General features: G+C 49.3%; 1 protein-coding gene across 2 annotated transcripts in view; it reads right to left on the bottom strand.

The window, feature by feature from the left end:
* Window positions 1–12,368: 12,368 nt before the first annotated feature.
* Window positions 12,369–18,754, bottom strand: part of LOC147662704 (vomeronasal type-2 receptor 26-like) — a 338,010-nt gene continuing 331,624 nt past the window's right edge. For both annotated transcript variants that reach the window (XM_086950960.1, XM_086950961.1), the window contains one exon: window positions 12,369–13,276. In XM_086950960.1, the coding sequence (XP_086807086.1) occupies window positions 12,369–13,276 (908 nt within the window). The remainder of the gene's footprint in view (window positions 13,277–18,754) is intronic.

Raw genomic sequence — 18,754 nt, 5'->3', positions numbered from 1 at the left:
CAGGATGTGTAAGGATAACCAAACTAAATCTGTTTTGGCCATGAAACAAGATTTTCCCCAGGGAAACAAATTAGTTTTCCCACTAAAAGATGGCAAAAGTACGAATAGCTTCCCATCTTGCACTATCACCTTGGATAAAAGAGAGGTGACGGTCTTTGCTGATTCCTGCTCACCCTATACGTTAGTGGAGGCGGAGGCATTCACTAGGTTGATTCCTTCATGGCAACAAGGCGCACAGCCTCCTGACATACATCCAGGGGGTTACAATGGGGACCCCATACCCTTGATAGGCATGACAAATATGAACATAGGGTTCAAAGGGAGGACTACGGTGGGCAAAATGTACATCACACAGAAGGGATCCAACTTGTTGGGTTGGAAACACCAGAGGGAACTGGGCATAAAATTAGACCCCAATAGCCCTGACCAAGTCCTTCTAGTTGACCAGTCTGTGGGAAGAACAGAGGTCTGCAACGACTTTCCTGAGGTCTTTACGGACAAACTAGGCCTACTAAGGAACTTTCAGCATTCTATTAAGCTTAAAGCCAATGCTAGACCAGTGGCCCACAAGGTTAGGCCTGTACCTCACATGATGCAAACACCCCTCAGAGCAGAACAAGATAAACTCCTGTCACAAGAGGTCATTGAGCCCATAGAAAGCTCACAGTGGATGGCCCCCATTGTTCTCATGACTAAGCCGTCCAGCAAAGAGATCAGGTTATGTGTGGACCTGAGGGACCTGAACAGTAACATATGGGTGGACAGGCACCCTTTCCCATGCATTCACGAAGTTCTCACCTTAAGCAAAGATGCTAGCTGTGTCAGCGTTTTAGACCTCTTGTTCGCCTACCACCAGGTGAAACTACACCGGGACTCCCTCCACTTGACCTCCTTCATAACACCGCTGGGAGCATTCCAATACAAACGCATGCCCTTTGGGCCGGCCTCAGCAGTCACTGCCTTCCAAAGAATCATGCAACATGTGCTAAAGGACATTCAGTGTACTATGTGCTTCCAGGACGACATCCTCATTTATGGAAAAACCTGGAAGAACATAATACCATCTTGAGAGAGGTACTTAGCAAACTGGAGGTGGCGGCTTTAACCTTAAAGAGAGATAAGTGCCGCAATGGGGTAGGTTCTGTCGAGTACCTAGGCCACACCATTTCCCAAGATGGAATTAAACCTAAGGTTGACCTATTGAAGCTATTCAACGGCCTGCTGCTCTGTGTTGTGTTGAAGACTCAAAGTCATTCTTGGGTTTATCAGAATACTACGCAAAATATGTTAGAAATCACGCAAGCATTGTGAAACCCTTAAGGGCTTTACTCAAAGCAAGACCCCATTTGTTTGGAGCAATGAATAACAAGCGGCGTTTTTCACAGTGAAGGAGAGCATTGCCTCAGCCCCGTCATTGGGCAGATTTGACCCCACCAAGCCTACAGTCCTGTACACGGACGCGAGTAACAAAGGGTTGGGTGCCAGTCTCACCCAGATGGTAAACGGCCAGGAACAAGTGGTGGTGTTCACTTCTCGCGCCCTCAAAGGAGCAGAAGCCAATTACTTCATTGTTGAAAAAGAGGCGCTGGCATGTGCCTGGACCATCATACACTTCCGCTTCGTTCTGTGGGGCATTCCCTTCACTGTGAAAACCGACCACAAACTCCTCATGTATGCGTTCACTACCAAAGCGTCTGAGAAGACCACACCCAGGATAGTGAGATGGATCTTGTGGCTGGAAGGGTACAACTACAATGTTAAGTATATGCCAGGTTCTAAACATTTAGTGACGGATTTCTTATCTCGTTCTGCCATGGATGTCGATGACTGTCCACCTCATGTTGAAACTGATGATGGAATTTTGAAGTTATATAGCCTAAAAAAAGAAAAATGGGAAGAGTGTGTACAGGATGATGAAGAAATGAAGGTCCCTAAAGACTTTATTGTCGAGGGGTGGACAAATGAGAAAGGCAAAGTTGCCGCTTCTTTGAGCGGGTTCTGGGATGTGAAATTGGAACTAAACATCCAAGAGGGTACGATTTGCAGGGGAGAAAAAGCTGTTCCACCCGTAGCACTGAGACAGAAAATTGTGGACCTTGCCCATGCTGGTCACCTGGGGTGCAGTCTTACAAAAAATAAAATAAGGCTGGACTACTGGTGGCCAGGAATGGATACCATGGCGGAGAGAGCTGTGAGGGACTGTCTCGAATGTAGCCGTTCAGACAAGATACAACAAACGAGAAAACCTCCTCTATCTCCTGTTTCTGTGCCAGATAAACCATGGTCCAAATTAGCTCTGGACATTATTGGTCCTCTCAACCTAAAGTCCTTGAAGGAACTGTTCTTATTAGTCATGATGGACTACCACACCAGGTGGATTGAATACAAGTGTGTGCTTCAGATCGACACAAAAGAAATTATAACAATCCTTAGGGATGTTTTCTTTGAGGATGGAATCCCAGATATCTTGGTAACCTCAGAGAAAATGTCTGAAATTCTCTCTGAAATTGGTATCACCCACCACAAGACAGCGCTACATTGTCCAAAGGCCAACAGGTTGATAGAAAGCATGAATCGCATGATAAAAGAATGCTTATAAGCATGGGCTGAAAATTCGTTCTGCTCGCTGAATTTGCGGATTTTCCTCGATTTCGCGATCCGCAAATCTCGCGAAATCGCGCTAAAATCCGCGAATCAGCGGGGACACATTTTTAGCCAAGCACTTACAGGGTTACAGCAGCAGGTGCAAAAGTTGAAGCTAATTTTTTGTAACCTTTTGCGAAAGGGTTACAAAGAAATTAACTTCAACTTGGGCACTTGCTGCTGTAAGCCTGTAAGTGCTTCCTGGCGCCTCGTTGCCTACTTGCAACTATTCTCTGACCCTGCTCTGACACTTGAAGCAGGGTCAGAGAATAGTTACAAGTAGGCAATAAGAGGGCCTGTCACAAAAATTAAACCTCAACAGGAAGCACTGACAGATATAAAAACAAGCATTTGCAATGCAATAGGTCTCGCATTAGGAAAATTTGAGCTATTGGTCTTGTAAATGACAATTTCTTTTATTTATGTGTTGGTTTTGAAAATAGCTAAATTAATAGCTTTGTCATTTACAATGTCAATAGTTATAACTTTCGCAAATGTGACACCTATAGCATTTGTAAAGCAACATGTTTTGTATTTACGTGACTTAGATGTATTGATATTACAAATTATAATGGCTTTTAATTTTTTAAATAATTAATACTTAAATCAAAGTGATTTTAATTTATAATGGCAATAGCTTAACTTTTGTAAGTAACTTTTGTGAAGATTATGTTCAGTGTATTTTATTGTGACGAAAATCCAAGAACAGAAGTGAAATATTAACATCTTTTTGTGCCATTTGTAATGAAGCTTGAAACATTGAGAGAGCATATTTGAACCAGTTGTTGTTGAATGGTTGCGCAGATTGATGCTGGTGTGGCGCTGAGTGGTGCAGTGGTGGTGCTGAGTGGTGCTGTGGTGATGCTGAGTGGTGCTGTGGTGGTGCTGAGTGATGCTGTGGTGGTGCTGTATGATGCTGTGGTGGTGCTGAGTGGTGCTGTGGTGGTGCTGAGTGATAATGTGGTGGTGCTGAGTGATGCGTTGGTGGTGCTGAGTGATGCGGTGGTGGTGCTGAGTGATGCTGTGGTGGCGCTGAGTGGTGCTGTGGTGGTGCTGATTGGTGCTGTGGTGGTGCTGAGTGATGCTGTGGTGGTGCTGAGTGATGCTGTGGTGGTGCTGAGTGGGGCTGTGGTGTTGCAGAGTGATAATGTGGTGGCGCTGAGTGATGCTGTGGTGGCGCTGAGTGATGCTGTGGTGGCGATGAGTGGTGCTGTGGTGGTGATGAGTGGTGCTGTGGTGGTGGTGAGTGATGCTGGGGTGGTGCTGAGTGATGCTGTGGTGGGGCTGATTGGTGCTGTGGTGGTGCTGAGTGATAATGTAGTGGTGCTGAGTGATGCTGGGGTAGCGCTGAGTGATGTGGTGATGCAGAGGGCAGAACGGCACAAAAAGCAGTCTAACAAAGGGCAGAAGGGCAGAAAAACAAGGGAAAAACGAGTCTAACAGAGGGCAGAAGGGCACAAAAAACGAGTCTAACAGGGGGCAGAAAGGCACAAAAACGAGTCTAACAGAGGTCAGGAGGGCACAAAAAATGAGTCTAACAGAGGGCCGAAGGGCACAAAACAAGGGAATACCAGAGGGCAGAAGGGCACAAAAACGAGTCTAACAGAGGGCAGAAGGGCACAAAAAATGAGTCTAACAGGGGGCAGAAGGGCAGAAAAACAAGGGAAAAATGAGTCTAACAGAGGGCAGAAGGGCAGAAAAACGAGGGAAAAACGAGTCTAACAGAGGGCAGAAGGGCACAAAAAACGAGTTTAACAGGGTGCAGAATGAATCCCGCCCTGCGTGTTTGTTCACGAAGATGCCACCTTTTTGTGCAATACCTCTACTCATTTGGAGAACTTTCTACTGTCTAATCAGTAAGTGATCCCTCGTTCGCTAAATGTATAGGGGCAGATTTACAATAACTGGCGCATCCCCAGGGATGCGCCAGTTATCGTGCGCCGCAGTTCGGCCACCCATGGTGCGCCGCATTTACAATGCGATTCAGAAAAGGGGGTGGTGATGAACAGAGTGTCTGAATTAAGCAGACCACTCTTACCCAGTCCAAAGATCAGGGCTTGATCCATCACCGTTATTTATCTCACTGCACCATCCCAGCTCAGAACCTGGCTAAATGTAAATCAGTCTGTCCCTGGCCCAGTGCATCATGGGAACAGGGCAGACTAAACTACCAAGCTAATTCTTCACCAGAAAGGAGACAAGCTACCGGGGACCGGTTTCTGGCATTTCAGCCGTCTTCGGCCCGGCTTGCTTGAATCCTGATGGTGCAGTGAGAAAGGGACTCATGTCTGAGTATACCCTGCCACACCTATAGTGGCCAAAAACGATTCAGAAAAGGGGGTGGTGATGAACAGAGTGTCTGAATTAAGCAGACCACTCTTACCCAGTCCAAAGATCAGGGCTTGATCCATCACCGTTATTTATCTCACTGCACCATCCCAGCTCAGAACCTGGCTATATGCAAATCAGTCTGTCCCTGGCCCAGTGCATCATGGGAACAGGGCAGACTAAACTACCAAGCCAATTCTTCACCAGAAAGGAGACAAGCTACCGGGGACCGGTTTCTGGCATTTCAGACGTCTTCGGCCCGGCTTGCTTGAATCCTGATGGTGCAGTGAGAAAGGGACTCATGTCTGAGTATACCCTGCCACACCTATAGTGGCCAAAAACGATTCAGAAAAGGGGGTGGTGATGAACAGAGTGTCTGAATTAAGCAGACCACTCTTACCCAGTCCAAAGATCAGGGCTTGATCCATCACCGGTATTTATCTCACTGCACCATCCCAGCTCAGAACCTGGCTATATGCAAATCAGTCTGTCCCTGGCCCAGTGCATCATGGGAACAGGGCAGACTAAACTACCAAGCCAATTCTTCACCAGAAAGGAGACAAGCTACCGGGGACCGGTTTCTGGCATTTCAGCCGTCTTCGGCCCGGCTTGCTTGAATCCTGATGGTGCAGTGAGAAAGGGACTCATGTCTGAGTATACCCTGCCACACCTATAGTGGCCAAAAATGATTCAGAAAAGGGGGTGGTGAGGAACAGAGTGTCTGAATTAAGCAGACCACTCTTACCCAGTCCAAAGATCAGGGCTAGATCCATCACCGTTATTTATCTCACTGCACCATCCCAGCTCAGAACCTGGCTATATGCAAATCAGTCTGTCCCTGGCCCAGTGCATCATGGGAACAGGGCAGACTAAACTACCAAGCCAATTTTTCACCATAAAGGAGACAAGCTACCGGAAACCGGTTTCTGGCATTTCAGCCGTCTTCGGCCCGGCTTGCTTGAATCCTGATACTCTGTCCATCACCACCCCCTTTTCTGAATCATTTTGTCCACCATAAGCGTGGAAGGGTATACTCAGATGTGAGTCCCTTGCTCATTGCACCATCAGGATTCAAGCAAGCCGGGCCGAAGACGGCTGTAATGCCAGAAACCGGTCCCCGGAAGCTTGTTTCCTTCCCAGTGAAAGAATTGGCTTTGTAGTTTGGTTTGCCCTGTTCCCATCATGCACTGGGACAGGAACAGACTAATTTGCATATAGCCAGGGTCTGAGCTGGGATGGTGCAGTGAGCTAAAAAACGGTGTTGGATCTAGCCCTGATCTCTTGACTGGGTGAGAGTATTCTGCTTAATTCAGAAACTCTGTCCATCACCACCCCTTGTTGTTTAATTATTTTGTCCACCATAAGCGTGGAAGGGTATACTCAGATGTGAGTCCCTTGCTCATTGCACCATCAGGATTCAAGCAAGCCGGCCCAAAGACGGCTGTAATGCCAGAAACCGGTCCCCGGAAGCTTGTTTCCTTCCAAATGAAAGAATTGGCTTTGTAGTTTGGTTTGCCCTGTTCCCATCATGCACTGGGACAGGAACAGACTAATTTGCATATAGCCAGGTTCTGAGCTGGGATGGTGCAGTGAGCTAAAAAACGGTGTTGGATCTAGCCCTGATCTCTTGACTGGGTGAGAGTATTCTGCTTAATTCAGAAACTCTGTCCATCACCACCCCTTGTTGTTTAATTATTTTGTCCACCATAAGCGTGGAAGGGTATACTCAGATGTGAGTCCCTTGCTCATTGCACCATCAGGATTCAAGCAAGCCGGGCCGAAGACGGCTGTAATGCCAGAAACCGGTCCCCGGAAGCTTGTTTCCTTCCCAGTGAAAGAATTGGCTTTGTAGTTTGGTTTGCCCGGTTCCCATTATGCACTGGGACAGGAACAGACTAATTTGCATATAGCCAGGTTCTGAGCTGGGATGGTGCAGTGAGCTAAAAAGCGGTGTTGGATCTAGCCCTGATCTCTTGACTGGGTGAGAGTATTCTGCTTAATTCAGAAACTCTGTCCATCACCACCCCTTGTTGTTTAATTATTTTGTCCACCATAAGCGTGGAAGGGTATACTCAGATGTGAGTCCCTTGCTCATTGCACCATCAGGATTCAAGCAAGCCGGGCCGAAGACGGCTGTAATGCCAGAAACCGGTCCCCGGAAGCTTGTTTCCTTCCCAGTGAAAGAATTGGCTTTGTAGTTTGGTTTGCCCTGTTCCCATCATGCACTGGGACAGGAACAGACTAATTTGCATAGCCAGGTTCTGAGCTGGGATGGTGCAGTGAGCTAAAAAACGGTGTTGGATCTAGCCCTGATCTCTTGACTGGGTGAGAGTATTCTGCTTAATTTAGAAACTCTGTCCATCACCACCCCTTGTTGTTCAATTATTTTGTCCACCATAAGCGTGGAAGGGTATACTCAGATGTGAGTCCCTTGCTCATTGCACCATCAGGATTCAAGCAAGCCGGGCCGAAGACGGCTGTAATGCCAGAAACCGGTCCCCGGAAGCTTGTTTCCTTCCAAGTGAAAGAATTGGCTTTGTAGTTTGGTTTGCCCTGTTCCCATCATGCACTGGGACAGGAACAGACTAATTTTTAAATAGCCAGGTTCTGAGCTGGGATGGTGCAGTGAGCTAAAAAACGGTGTTGGATCTAGCCCTGATCTCTTGACTCAGTGAGAGTATTCTGCTTAATTCAGAAACTCTGTCCATCACCACCCCTTGTTGTTTAATTATTTTGTCCACCATAAGCGTGGAAGGGTATACTCAGATGTGAGTCCCTTGCTCATTGCACCATCAGGATTCAAGCAAGCCGGGCCGAAGACGGCTGTAATGCCAGAAACCGGTCCCCGGAAGCTTGTTTCCCTCCCAGTGAAAGAATTGGCTTTGTAGTTTGGTTTGCCCTGTTCCCATCATGCACTGTGACAGGAACAGACTAATTTGCATATAGCCAGGTTCTGAGCTGGGATGGTGCAGTGAGCTAAAAAACAGTGTTGGATCTAGCCCTGATCTCTTGACTGGGTGAGAGTATTCTGCTTAATTCAGAAACTCTGTCCATCACCACCCCTTGTTGTTTAATTATTTTGTCCACCATAAGCGTGGAAGGGTATACTCAGATGTGAGCCCCTTGCTCATTGCACCATCAGGATTCAAGCAAGCCGGGCCGAAGACGGCTGTAATGCCAGAAACCGGTCCCCGGAAGCTTGTTTCCTTCCCAGTGAAAGAATTGACTTTGTAGTTTGGTTTGCCCTGTTCCCATCATGCACTGGGACAGGAACAGACTAATTTGCATATAGCCAGGTTCTGAGCTGGGATGGTGCAGTGAGCTAAAAAATGGTGTTGGATCTAGCCCTGATCTCTTGACTGGGTGAGAGTATTCTGCTTAATTCAGAAACTCTGTCCATCACCACCCCTTGTTGTTTAAGCATTTACAATGCGGCGCACCATGTGGTAAAAACGGCACAGATGCGTCACGCATCTGTGGCATAAAAGCAGCACATTGCTGGAGCTGCGTCGCAAGCGCAACGCAGCTCCAGCAATGCTCTGGGGGGCCCTATCTCCCCAATGCTGCTTCAAGCCTTGCGCCTGCTTCAAGCAGGCGCAGGGATTTGACGCAGCATTGGCCTAAAAGTGACTGAGTGAAATCTTGTAGATTTCACTCTGCCACTTTTAGGAGGCGTTACTGCGCAGGAACGCCCTCCCCTGCTCCGGAACGCCTCCTGATGGTGCAGGGCTTTACAACGTGACGCATCTCTCAGATGCGTCACGTTGTTAATACCCAGCACCTTGGCGCATCTTTTGTGCTGCCGCTGCGTCACAAAAGTGACGCAACTGCGGCGCAAAAGAGGCGCAAGCGGCTTGTAAATCTGCCCCATAGTGCTTTTACTACACTGTAGCTGCGTAAAGGGCCAGAAGATGTGACTCCAGTGACTATGTGTGCCTGTGCCTGTGTTACAGGCACACATGGTGACTGGAGACACATCTTCTGGCCCTTTACGCAGCTGCAGTGTAGTAAAAGCACTATACATTTACCCAATGAGGGAGCACTTACTGGATTAGCCAGTAGAATGTACTCCAGGGCAAATTGCAAAAAAATCCGCGATTTCGCAGGAAAATTCGCGAATTCACAGATTTTTTTGTGATTTCACAGGGAAATCCGCGAATTCGCAAATTTCGCCCATGCTTAAATGCTTACAGCGTGCTGAGATTTTAGGCATTTCCACAGAGGACACCTTGCAAGACACTCTTTGGGCCTATCGTACAGCCCCGAACCTGGTCACAGGAATGTACCCCTTCAGCTCACTTAAGGGGAGGGTTCCCAAAACCAGACTCTCACCTCCAGTAAAAAGACAAAACACATATGAGGTGAACCGTGATGAGATTAGGGAACGTGCCCCCACCACAGCAAAATGGGGCATCAGTCTTTCTGAACCCTGGTGGGCAGATGTGGGTGACTACCCCCAATCCACCTTCTGGGAAGAGGGTCGAAAAGACCACTACATGCCAGGGCGAAAAATATAGGGGTTGGGGCTGCCCACCATACACCCTTTCCCTTAAAAGCAAAGCATAAAGCCTTTCTGCCCTCTCTGGGGATAAATGGGGGTAATTTCCCCCCATCTGCCACTCCGGTGGGGGAGGTGTAGAAAGCCCACTAGACACCAGGGCATGTTTGCCCCATATTTGAGGTCTCTGTCCTCAGTAAAGAGAACTCCATCCCCTCAGTAGACTTTATGGAATCCACTGAGTTCCCCTTTCTCCTGCCTGGAGGAGTGCAAGTACACTAACCTCACCATAGTCACTCACCACTCATAGCTATGTGACTGTCTGGCTTATAAGTGTTCTTAATTAGCTCATACTAATACGCTAACTGCACCAAGCCCCTAAGCTCCTCTGATTACAGCTCGAACAAAGTAACAGAGGCCTAATGAATGGCCACCATCAACACCACCCAGCCCGTCACCACTGGCAAACTGGAACAGGCATGTAGGCTGTTGCTGAAGTAGACATGACTTGTGGAGCTTTAGTTCCTAGTGAATAACCATATTGGAGGTGCAAGGAGAGGGGGCGGTCAGGCTTCTATAGTAAACAAGCATATGTCATAGAACAAGATAACAATGTGTAACACAAGAGTAGGGCACTCCTTCTGCACCTTACAGAAATCCTCCCTGGTGGGGCCTCCATCATAGCTACTGGGCTTCAGTGTAGTTATAAGAAACTTATACAAGTCTTGTCACACTGAAACACAAAAATACACAATACCTGGACAATAGGTGTCACACTGTGCGATGATGAGTTGACTTGTCACTGGCTTTGTTCTTCACCCCTATGTCATCATGAAAGAGCAAAGTAAGCAGTGATTGCAATCCCCTTGTGGGCCTTCAGTATCATTAAGCACTAACTCTGATTCTGTAATGCTGTAGCACCACGATGGGACCAGCTTAGGGGATGGAGCTTTTATGCAGTTTCTTAAACACTGTGGCAGATGGTACATCCTCTTGGACAGCCATTTCAAGCTGACCAGGCAACAGCATCTCATTCTTTTGTAACTTCATTGAACATTTCTAGAAGTACCAATAGAAGCTGCAACACATCGCCTCCCAATGATATGCAGTTAATGTAGCCACTAACAGACCTCCAATTCAAATAATAATAATAATTTAAGACAGTGTTGAACCCATCTTATCATATAATCTACGAGAAAGCACCTATGCAGGATCTGGGACTGTGTTAAACTCAAGAACATATGAAGCAAACTGCCCAGATAGTAGAGAGCAAATAAATCAGCCAAGTTGTTTGAATGAGCCTTAAATCAAGAAGGGGCTTGAGCCTTGTAGAAGGTTTTGAAAGCATGAAGGTTTATCTAATAATAAATTGCAATACGGAAGCCAAAAATATTAGTCAAAATCCACACTGAATAAATATAGGTAATTATTTGCATAAGGCTCAGTCAAATGCAGCAAAGACAATGACATGAAGTAAAATCTTACAGTAAAAATATCATCAAAAAACGAAAGTGGACCACAGAAGTGCAGACAGTGGGAGCCTTGAAATGTTGTAAAGTCTTCCTCTAGCATTCTTCAATAACAGCATGTCAACACTGAGAAGAAATGAAAAGACACATAATGGCTGCTTTCAAAATGGAGTTTATGTCTAGTTTGCACCTAGTTTTCACAAGCACAACAAAATACAGTTTTGCACAGCACATTTTTTGTTTTAACGCAAAAAATATAACGATAGACACAAATTTTAATCATTCAAAATCATCTCTCTCAGCAGTAAAGCTTTTATTGCTAGAATGCTAAGTGATAAAGTATTCCCTCAAGGATCACATGTTCAAGGCAGTAGAATTGTGATGTGTACAAGACCAAGCTAGTTGAGTGTAAATGATGTACTGTGAAAGTACCCGGGGGCAACATGACACCTATTTGCTCGTTCTTCAGTGGATTTTCTAGCACAAAGTTGAGTGCAGAACATTGGCTGCAAAAATATCAAGTCAGGATGGGGTCTGCAACTGTATTGACAAGGTGAGTACATTGGTAAGTCTAGATTTAGGATCATATTTACTAAGATCTCACGCAGCACAGCATGTCACATCTCTGTGCTGCACTGCGTGATAGGGCAAGGGCAGGGATGCACCGTACTTAACACTATATGGCGCATTCATGTCATTTCCCAGTGCTGGTGCACACACAATGTGCTGCCTGGCACCAATGCAGCCACCCTTGCACCATGGTGCGAGGGTGCCAGTGTTGTAAGCAGGATTGCATTTGTACAGAAATGGACACCTTCCTGCATGAAAACGATCCCCGAAGTATTTTCCTCTTTCTATGTGTGCTGCTAAATGAGGCACAGATAGAAAGAGGAAGTAACAAGGAGAAATACAGATACTTCTCCTTGTTACGGCTTATGTGGGAAGGCATAGTATTCTGACACATCCCCAGGTCTACCAGTAATGATAAATATGGGAATACTTCAGAATCAATGGGTGGATGCAAGGGACCACCCACGCTCCACCCATGGAGTGCCTTCCCAAGGCAGAGTAACACACAATGCAGCGATTTGCACTATGTTGTGTTTCTCTGGATTTATCAAGCCACTCAGGGCAACGCAAGGTGGCGTTGTGTTGCTTGATAAATCAGAGGTTTTGCATCACACTTGGGCCCCTTTGCATGGTGAAAGGGCGACGCAAAACCTACTTGAATAAGCCCCGTTATATTTTTACCTCCACAACAATGTGCCTTGTCATATATATGTTGTCAAGATACATAGATGTGAAGTTAAGAATAGTAAATGTAAACACACACTTATATATACCTACATTGATGAGACTGTGCTATCAAATATTCTGCACTCGTTATTGTTGCAGGTCGATCATTACCACTTAGTATTGTGCTATAAGTCTCAGGTGTTTACTTGTTTTCCCATTAGATAGTCCTTGGTGTTCAGCTCAGGTCTAAGGAGGATGATGTACACTTTAGGGATGAAGATACAGCCCAGCAGTCCAGAGCTAGAAGTAAGGATGGCAAAGATCTCCACGGCCACCATGTACCTGCCCTTGGTGCTCAGGTACGCTGGGATGAAGGAGACCCAGACACTGCAGAACACCAGCATGCTGAAGGTGATAAACTGGGCCTCGTTGAAAGTAGCCGGTAACTTTCTAGCTATTGAGGCAACAACAAAGCTAAGAAGAGCCAAAAATCCCACATAACCAACCACAACAAAGAACGCAGCAACAGAACCTTCGTTACACTGTAAGATCATCTTCCCGATTTCTGATTTGGTGTCAGTGTCTGGAAATGGAGCAGAGAGGAGGAGCCACACAGTGCAGATCGCCACCTCCCCCATTGAGCAGCCAAGCATCACAAAGATGGACAATCGAGGGCCCACCCACTTTCTGAGGTTACTTCCCGGCTTTGTGGCATTGAAGGCAATGATAACTGTGAGAGTTTTTGCTAAAACTGAAGAAACAGCAATAGTGAAAATGATCCCAAAGGCAGTTTGACGGAGGAGACAGGAAGTCTGGGTAGGGCGTCCAATAAACAAAAAACAGCAGAGGAAGCACAGCATGAGGGAGAGGAGGAGGATGTAGCTGAGATGCCGGTTATTGGCTCTAACCAGAGGTGTGTTGCTGTATTTAGTAAAGATTCCCAGCACTCCAGCAGTGATGATGAAGAACAAACTTGTAATGAAGGTTAAGGCAACTCCCAGCTGATCCTCAAAGGACAGGAACTCCACCACCCGTGGAATGCAGGAATCTCTCTTCTGGTTGGACCACTGGTCTTCAGGGCATGATAGGCAGTTTGGCATATCTGCATGAAAAGAACATTGTTTAGTATTACAGAAGATGCTTTCAAGTGGGGAAAGTTGAGACAGATGAATGGAATGTGACACAGTGATGTTATTATGACCTGTCCTATGGCTAGCTATGCACCTGTAGGTTGCTGTACTGTCTGTGCAACATACACACTGGGCCTTGCACCTCATTAACAAAAGCACATTGACCAAGCATCTCCAAAAAGGCTTCCAGGAGGACAGTATGAGGAACAACTGACAGCTTGCGATGGACACTCTCCAACCCTTGAGCGTGTTAGAAAATCCTTCACAAACCTAAGAGTACTGCCAGAATATTTTTGAAGTTACCGGCTGGCGGTTCATCCGCTAAGGTGGAGGAACATGTCCCCACTGCTCATGGAGCAGTGTTGTAAACAAAATAATAAAATGATAATAACTGAAGTTATTCTCATTTTATTTTTTGTATGTTCAGGCAAGGGCGGGGCAGGGCTCCCCTGACATCGGGTAGGAGTGGTTGTGCACTCTGTAAAGTGCTCATGAATGTTTGACAGGCCCTCTCGGGCCAGCCAAGCATTCATGCGCTTTTTGCATGTGTGCCATGCAGGCTGCATTACAGCCTGCATGCAGAACATGGGCAGGTCCCCATTCCCTAGCTGAGCACTGAACCACGGTCCTCAGACCAATAACAACACTGCATTGCAGCATTGTGATTGGCTCAGGGGAGTCTGGGTGCTTACCAATCACAAAGCTGCATTGCAGTGTTGTGATTGGCTGCAGGGAGCCTGAGTGTTTCCCATCCCCGAAGGAGACTCTCTTAATGTGGTGAGATGTCAACAAGATCAGGTAAGTGTTTTTATCATTTTTTATTCAAAACCCCCAGTCGTACCGCCACCCCCATACCTTACTGGCCGCCACTGGCTGTAGAATGTGCGTACACTCTTTCTGACTACATAAAAGTATGCATGAATGTGTAATGGTCTGTAATTGGGGCATGCAACAGGAAGTTTCTCCTTTTAACAGAGGCATGTCCTAAAGCAATAAAATGGTATCCCGATTTGAATGTGTATAATGGAAGTTATATTTTTACTGGTACTGCTGTTTTTGAAATTATGCCCCTTCTGCTACATTATGTGACTATCCGAGTTTTTCAATCTAATCTCCTGACCTTAGATAAAACTCATAATCATAAACCTTACAGTCCCTCCACTGCAGTAGGTACATGTTGGACCTGGCCTCGTGGCGTGGTCCTCGCTGATCTCCGCAGCCCTGGATCTACGGGTGGAACTGATTCCCGTCCACCCAGAACTATACCTGACCCTCCTACACTGGACCTGAGACGATCCCCCGACCGCGTGCCTGCACCCGGGCACGCAACCATCGGACTCCATGTTTGGCCACCCCGGCCGGCCGGCCGCCTTCTTCCCTTTCGGCAGCCCTGACCTCTCCTGGCTGCCGCTAAGCCTGCGCGTCCGGCGCGCCCAGATCCACCCGGGGGGTGAACGACTCACCAAGTACCCGAAACCAAGACTTCCATCACACCTCCGGCCCCCTTCCGAGGAACTGGTTTCCCTCACACCTCTGAACTATCCCTAGGGGCTGGTTTCGATGGCACCTTGGGCCTCCTGGTGAGCTGGCTCCAGGCCCTGATGGGCGTCTGGGATTTCATGGGCGCATGGTCCAAAGCATCAAAGGACCAACCGCCCAGACGATCAGGCGCCTGGCCCTCGGACCTCCGGCCTCCTGCCTATGAGGGTCCGGACATCAAAGAGCTCGACGACTATAAGACAGCCTGCCTTCCACCTAATCGGGAGTTGTATCTTGGACAAGAAAGCCCTGCTGATCTGATCGCGGCTGACTTCGAGGAGAACCGACTCTGACCCACCGAGCCCTGCTGACGTCGTCGCGGCTCACCCCAGAGACCTACGGAACTGAACCATCGGGGCCCTGCTGACGCTGACGCTGTCGCGGCTCCCTCTTGAAGCACAAGACCTGAACATCGGAGCCCTGCTGACGCTGTCGCGGCCCCATCTACTTACGAGTACGACGGAGTACTCCTGCCCAAGCCCTGCTGACCTCGTCGTGGCTTGACGAACTCTCTGGTCCGGCTGGACCATCGACGCTACCCTCACGAACAGCTTGAACCAGAAGTGAGTAGGACAGCAAGTCCCATCGCCAGCACCCGTACCCCCCAGTTCGAGGATTGAGAACTGTGCGCCGGGTACGTGGCGTGCCAACTGGCCTCCTAAGACTGTCCCACTTCCTCGACCCCTCGTTACGAGACTTTTGAGATCCCTCGATCGCTGTGTAATGCTCTTTAATTAATCTTGATAAAGTCTTTCTTGATAAAGAATTACGGTGTGGTGTCCGCTCATAAGTGTGGTGTGTCGACAGTGTGTACGATCAGTCCTCCCCGGTGGGGACTCCCCCCTCGATAAGACTCGGCAGTAATTGTGGGAGAGGAGGTTCCAGGGGGTTAGGAGAGTCTACTTGACCCCTGGGGTCACCGCCTTCCAACATTGGTGGCAGCGACGCGATACGAACCTACGTCTAAAGATCGTACCACTGACACACTACCTGAGCCTACATGCAGCAAACACACAAGAAAAGAGCGACAATGACGACTACAGAATCTGGTGCAAAGGCAACCTTCGACAAGGACCTCCTGGAAGATTACACACATAGAGAGCTGAAGCAGTTCTGCAAAGAACTGAGTATCCCGAGTACCGGACTAAGTACTAAGGAAGATTTCCAGAAGGCACTGACCGCCTGGGTAGAGTCCGGAGCATCTCTTCCCCCAATCGAAGATGAGGGAGGGAGGCCACAGACCGAACCCGGTACACCGACCGGTGAGAGAATCCAGCAACCGACCCGGAGCCCAGCAACCGGGAGAGAGCGGTCATCGGAGGAGATGACCAAGCGAGAACGTGACCCAAGCCATGAGCTCGAACTAGCACGCCTCAAATTAGAGGGTGAACTCAAACTCGCAGAAAAAAAGTTGGCGGTGGAGCAATTGCGGCTCCAGGGAGAGCTAGAGGAGAAGAAGCTCCAGAGGGAGCATGAAGGACGGAAACTTCAGCTCGAGCACGAGCGCAGCCTCAAGGAAATCGAACTGAAAGCCAGAAAAGAAACAGCCGGATCCCCGGGCCTTGGGGAGCAGGTGGTCCCCCAAGAAACGAAGGTGCATATCCCCAAGGACGTTGTAAAAGAATTCTACAAAGGAGACGACATCCAGCAATGGTTCAAGGCATACGAGGTGGCCATGTCCGCTCACCGGGTCCCGGAGAAGGACTGGGGGGCTGGCCTGTGGAGCCGCTTCCTCAGCGAGGGGAGAGATACCCTGCTGGACCTACCGACGGCACACATGAACGCCTACCAACACATGAAAGACGCTCTTTTATTCCGCTACGGCCTAACACCAGAAATGTATCGCCAGCGGTTTAGGGAGTGCAAGAAGATTCCTGGCACCACATGGGTGGACTATGTGAACTACTATACCCGGGCCCTAGATGGGTGGATCAAGGGCAGCAATGTGACCACCTTCGAGGGCCTAGTTGACCTAGTGGCTTACGAACACCTGTCCGCAAATTGCTTTGTGGAACTAAGACAGCATCTCCTGGACAGCAAGCTCGCCAACCCACGGAAACTGGCAGTGGAAGCCGATCGATGGGTGGCCATCCGAGTCCAGAAGGTGCCCGGGGGAGACCCCCCACGGAACGACCAAGGATCTTTCCGCCAGCGAGGTGGAGGAGGTCGGGGCAAGCAGCAAAATTCCCAGTCAGGGCCTCAGCGTAGTCCCCCCAGAAACCAGACCCTGCGCTCTCCTCCCGTGACGAGAGCCGCCCCGAATGCAGGACCCCCGGGGCTCCGCCCCAGCTCCACGTGCTTCAAGTGTCAGCAACCCGGGCACTATGCCGGTGACCCCCGATGTCCCCTGACCCCGAAATCCACCCCCACTGGGCCCTCCTCTAGACAGATATCCTCAGTGCCCTTAGAAGAAGAAGAGATAGAAGAACAGGGGGTGTGGGAACCCGCAGCCATGGTCTTAGCCTCCCTGGGGAATAGCGAGATGATCCCAGGAGATTACCTGCCCGACAACACAGAAAAGTACCGCCAAACAGTGAAGGTTAACGGGCGCAGCATAGGAGCCCTTCGAGATACAGGAGCCAGCATCACGTCTGTTAGGTACACGCTAGTTCCTGAGTCCATGATCATCCCCCATACCTCCTGTCGGGTGATAGCAGCCGATAACTCTGTCCGCACCTGCAGGATAGCCCAGGTCCCGTTTGAGTGGGAGGGGGTCTCGGGCGACCTGCGGGTCGCAGTTCGCACGGACATGCCCGTAGACTGCCTCCTGGGGAATGACCTAGAGAGTTCCCCGTGGAAAGAAGTAGAGAGAAGGACCCATTTAGCCATGTTAGGACTGCCCCAATGGGCCTGTGTGAGCACCCGGACCATGACCGCCAGAATGCCCAACCCCAAGAACGAAGAGCCTGAGTTCCCCAGTTCAGCCCCTGATGTACCCGAGGGTGACGAGCACCCTAAGGTCCTCGACCAGCCCTCCCTCGAAGAGAGCGCATCCGACGAAGGTCCCCTCGGACCAGCTGTCGAACCAGTCCCGACCCTAGCAGATCTCCCCGAGTTGGCCCAGTGGCGCCAAGAGGGAGGACCGTCCCGAGAGGAGTTCTGCCAAGAGCAGAGCTCCTGCCCTGCCCTAGAAGGGCTCCGCCGACAGGCCGCAGCCCAGGCCGCTGGAGACCAGTCCGGCTCCCATTATCTTTACTGGGAAAACGGCCTACTGTACAGCGAACAGAAGACTGCGGAACTAGGATCAGCCCGTGTGCTGGTGGTACCCCTACGTTTCCGCGGACTCCTCCTCAACCTGGCCCACGATGTGCCCCTGGCAGGGCATCTGGGCCAAGATAAGACCTTCCAGCGACTAGTGACCCATTTCTACTGGCCCCACATGCGGGCTGATGTGGAACGCCACTGCAAGTCCTGCCCCACGTGTCAGGCTAGCGGCAAAAGCGGAGGCAAGCGCAAGGCTCCCCTCCAGCCCTTTCCAGTTGTCAGTACCCCCTTTTTAGAGGGTGGGGATCGACATCGTCGGACCTCTGGACCCCCGGACTTCCTTAGGCCACCGGTTCATTCTGGTTCTGGTCGATCACGCCACCCGATACCCCAAAGCCATCCCCCTCCGGACCGTGACGGCCCCAGTCGTGGGCTGGGCCCTCATGGGGATCTTCTCCCGGGTGGGATTCCCCCGAGAAGTGGTAAGCGATCGAGGGACGAACTTCATATCCCGAAACATGAAGTCCCTCTGGCAACAGTGTGGGGTGTCCTACCGGTTCACCACCCCCTACCATCCCCAGGGCAACGGCCTGGTTGAGCGTTTCAACCGCACCCTGAAAGGGATGATTATGGGTCTTGAGGAGCCCTTGCGACGCAAGTGGGACGTCCTCCTACCCTGCCTCCTGTTCGCCTACCGAGAGGTACCC

This window comes from Lissotriton vulgaris, unplaced genomic scaffold (genome assembly GCF_964263255.1).
Source record: "Lissotriton vulgaris unplaced genomic scaffold, aLisVul1.2 SCAFFOLD_1621, whole genome shotgun sequence".
In the NCBI taxonomy this organism is placed as follows: Eukaryota; Metazoa; Chordata; class Amphibia; order Caudata; family Salamandridae; genus Lissotriton; species Lissotriton vulgaris.
Note: the sequence above shows the minus strand (reverse complement) of the source record. Positions and strands in the feature narration are given on the sequence as shown.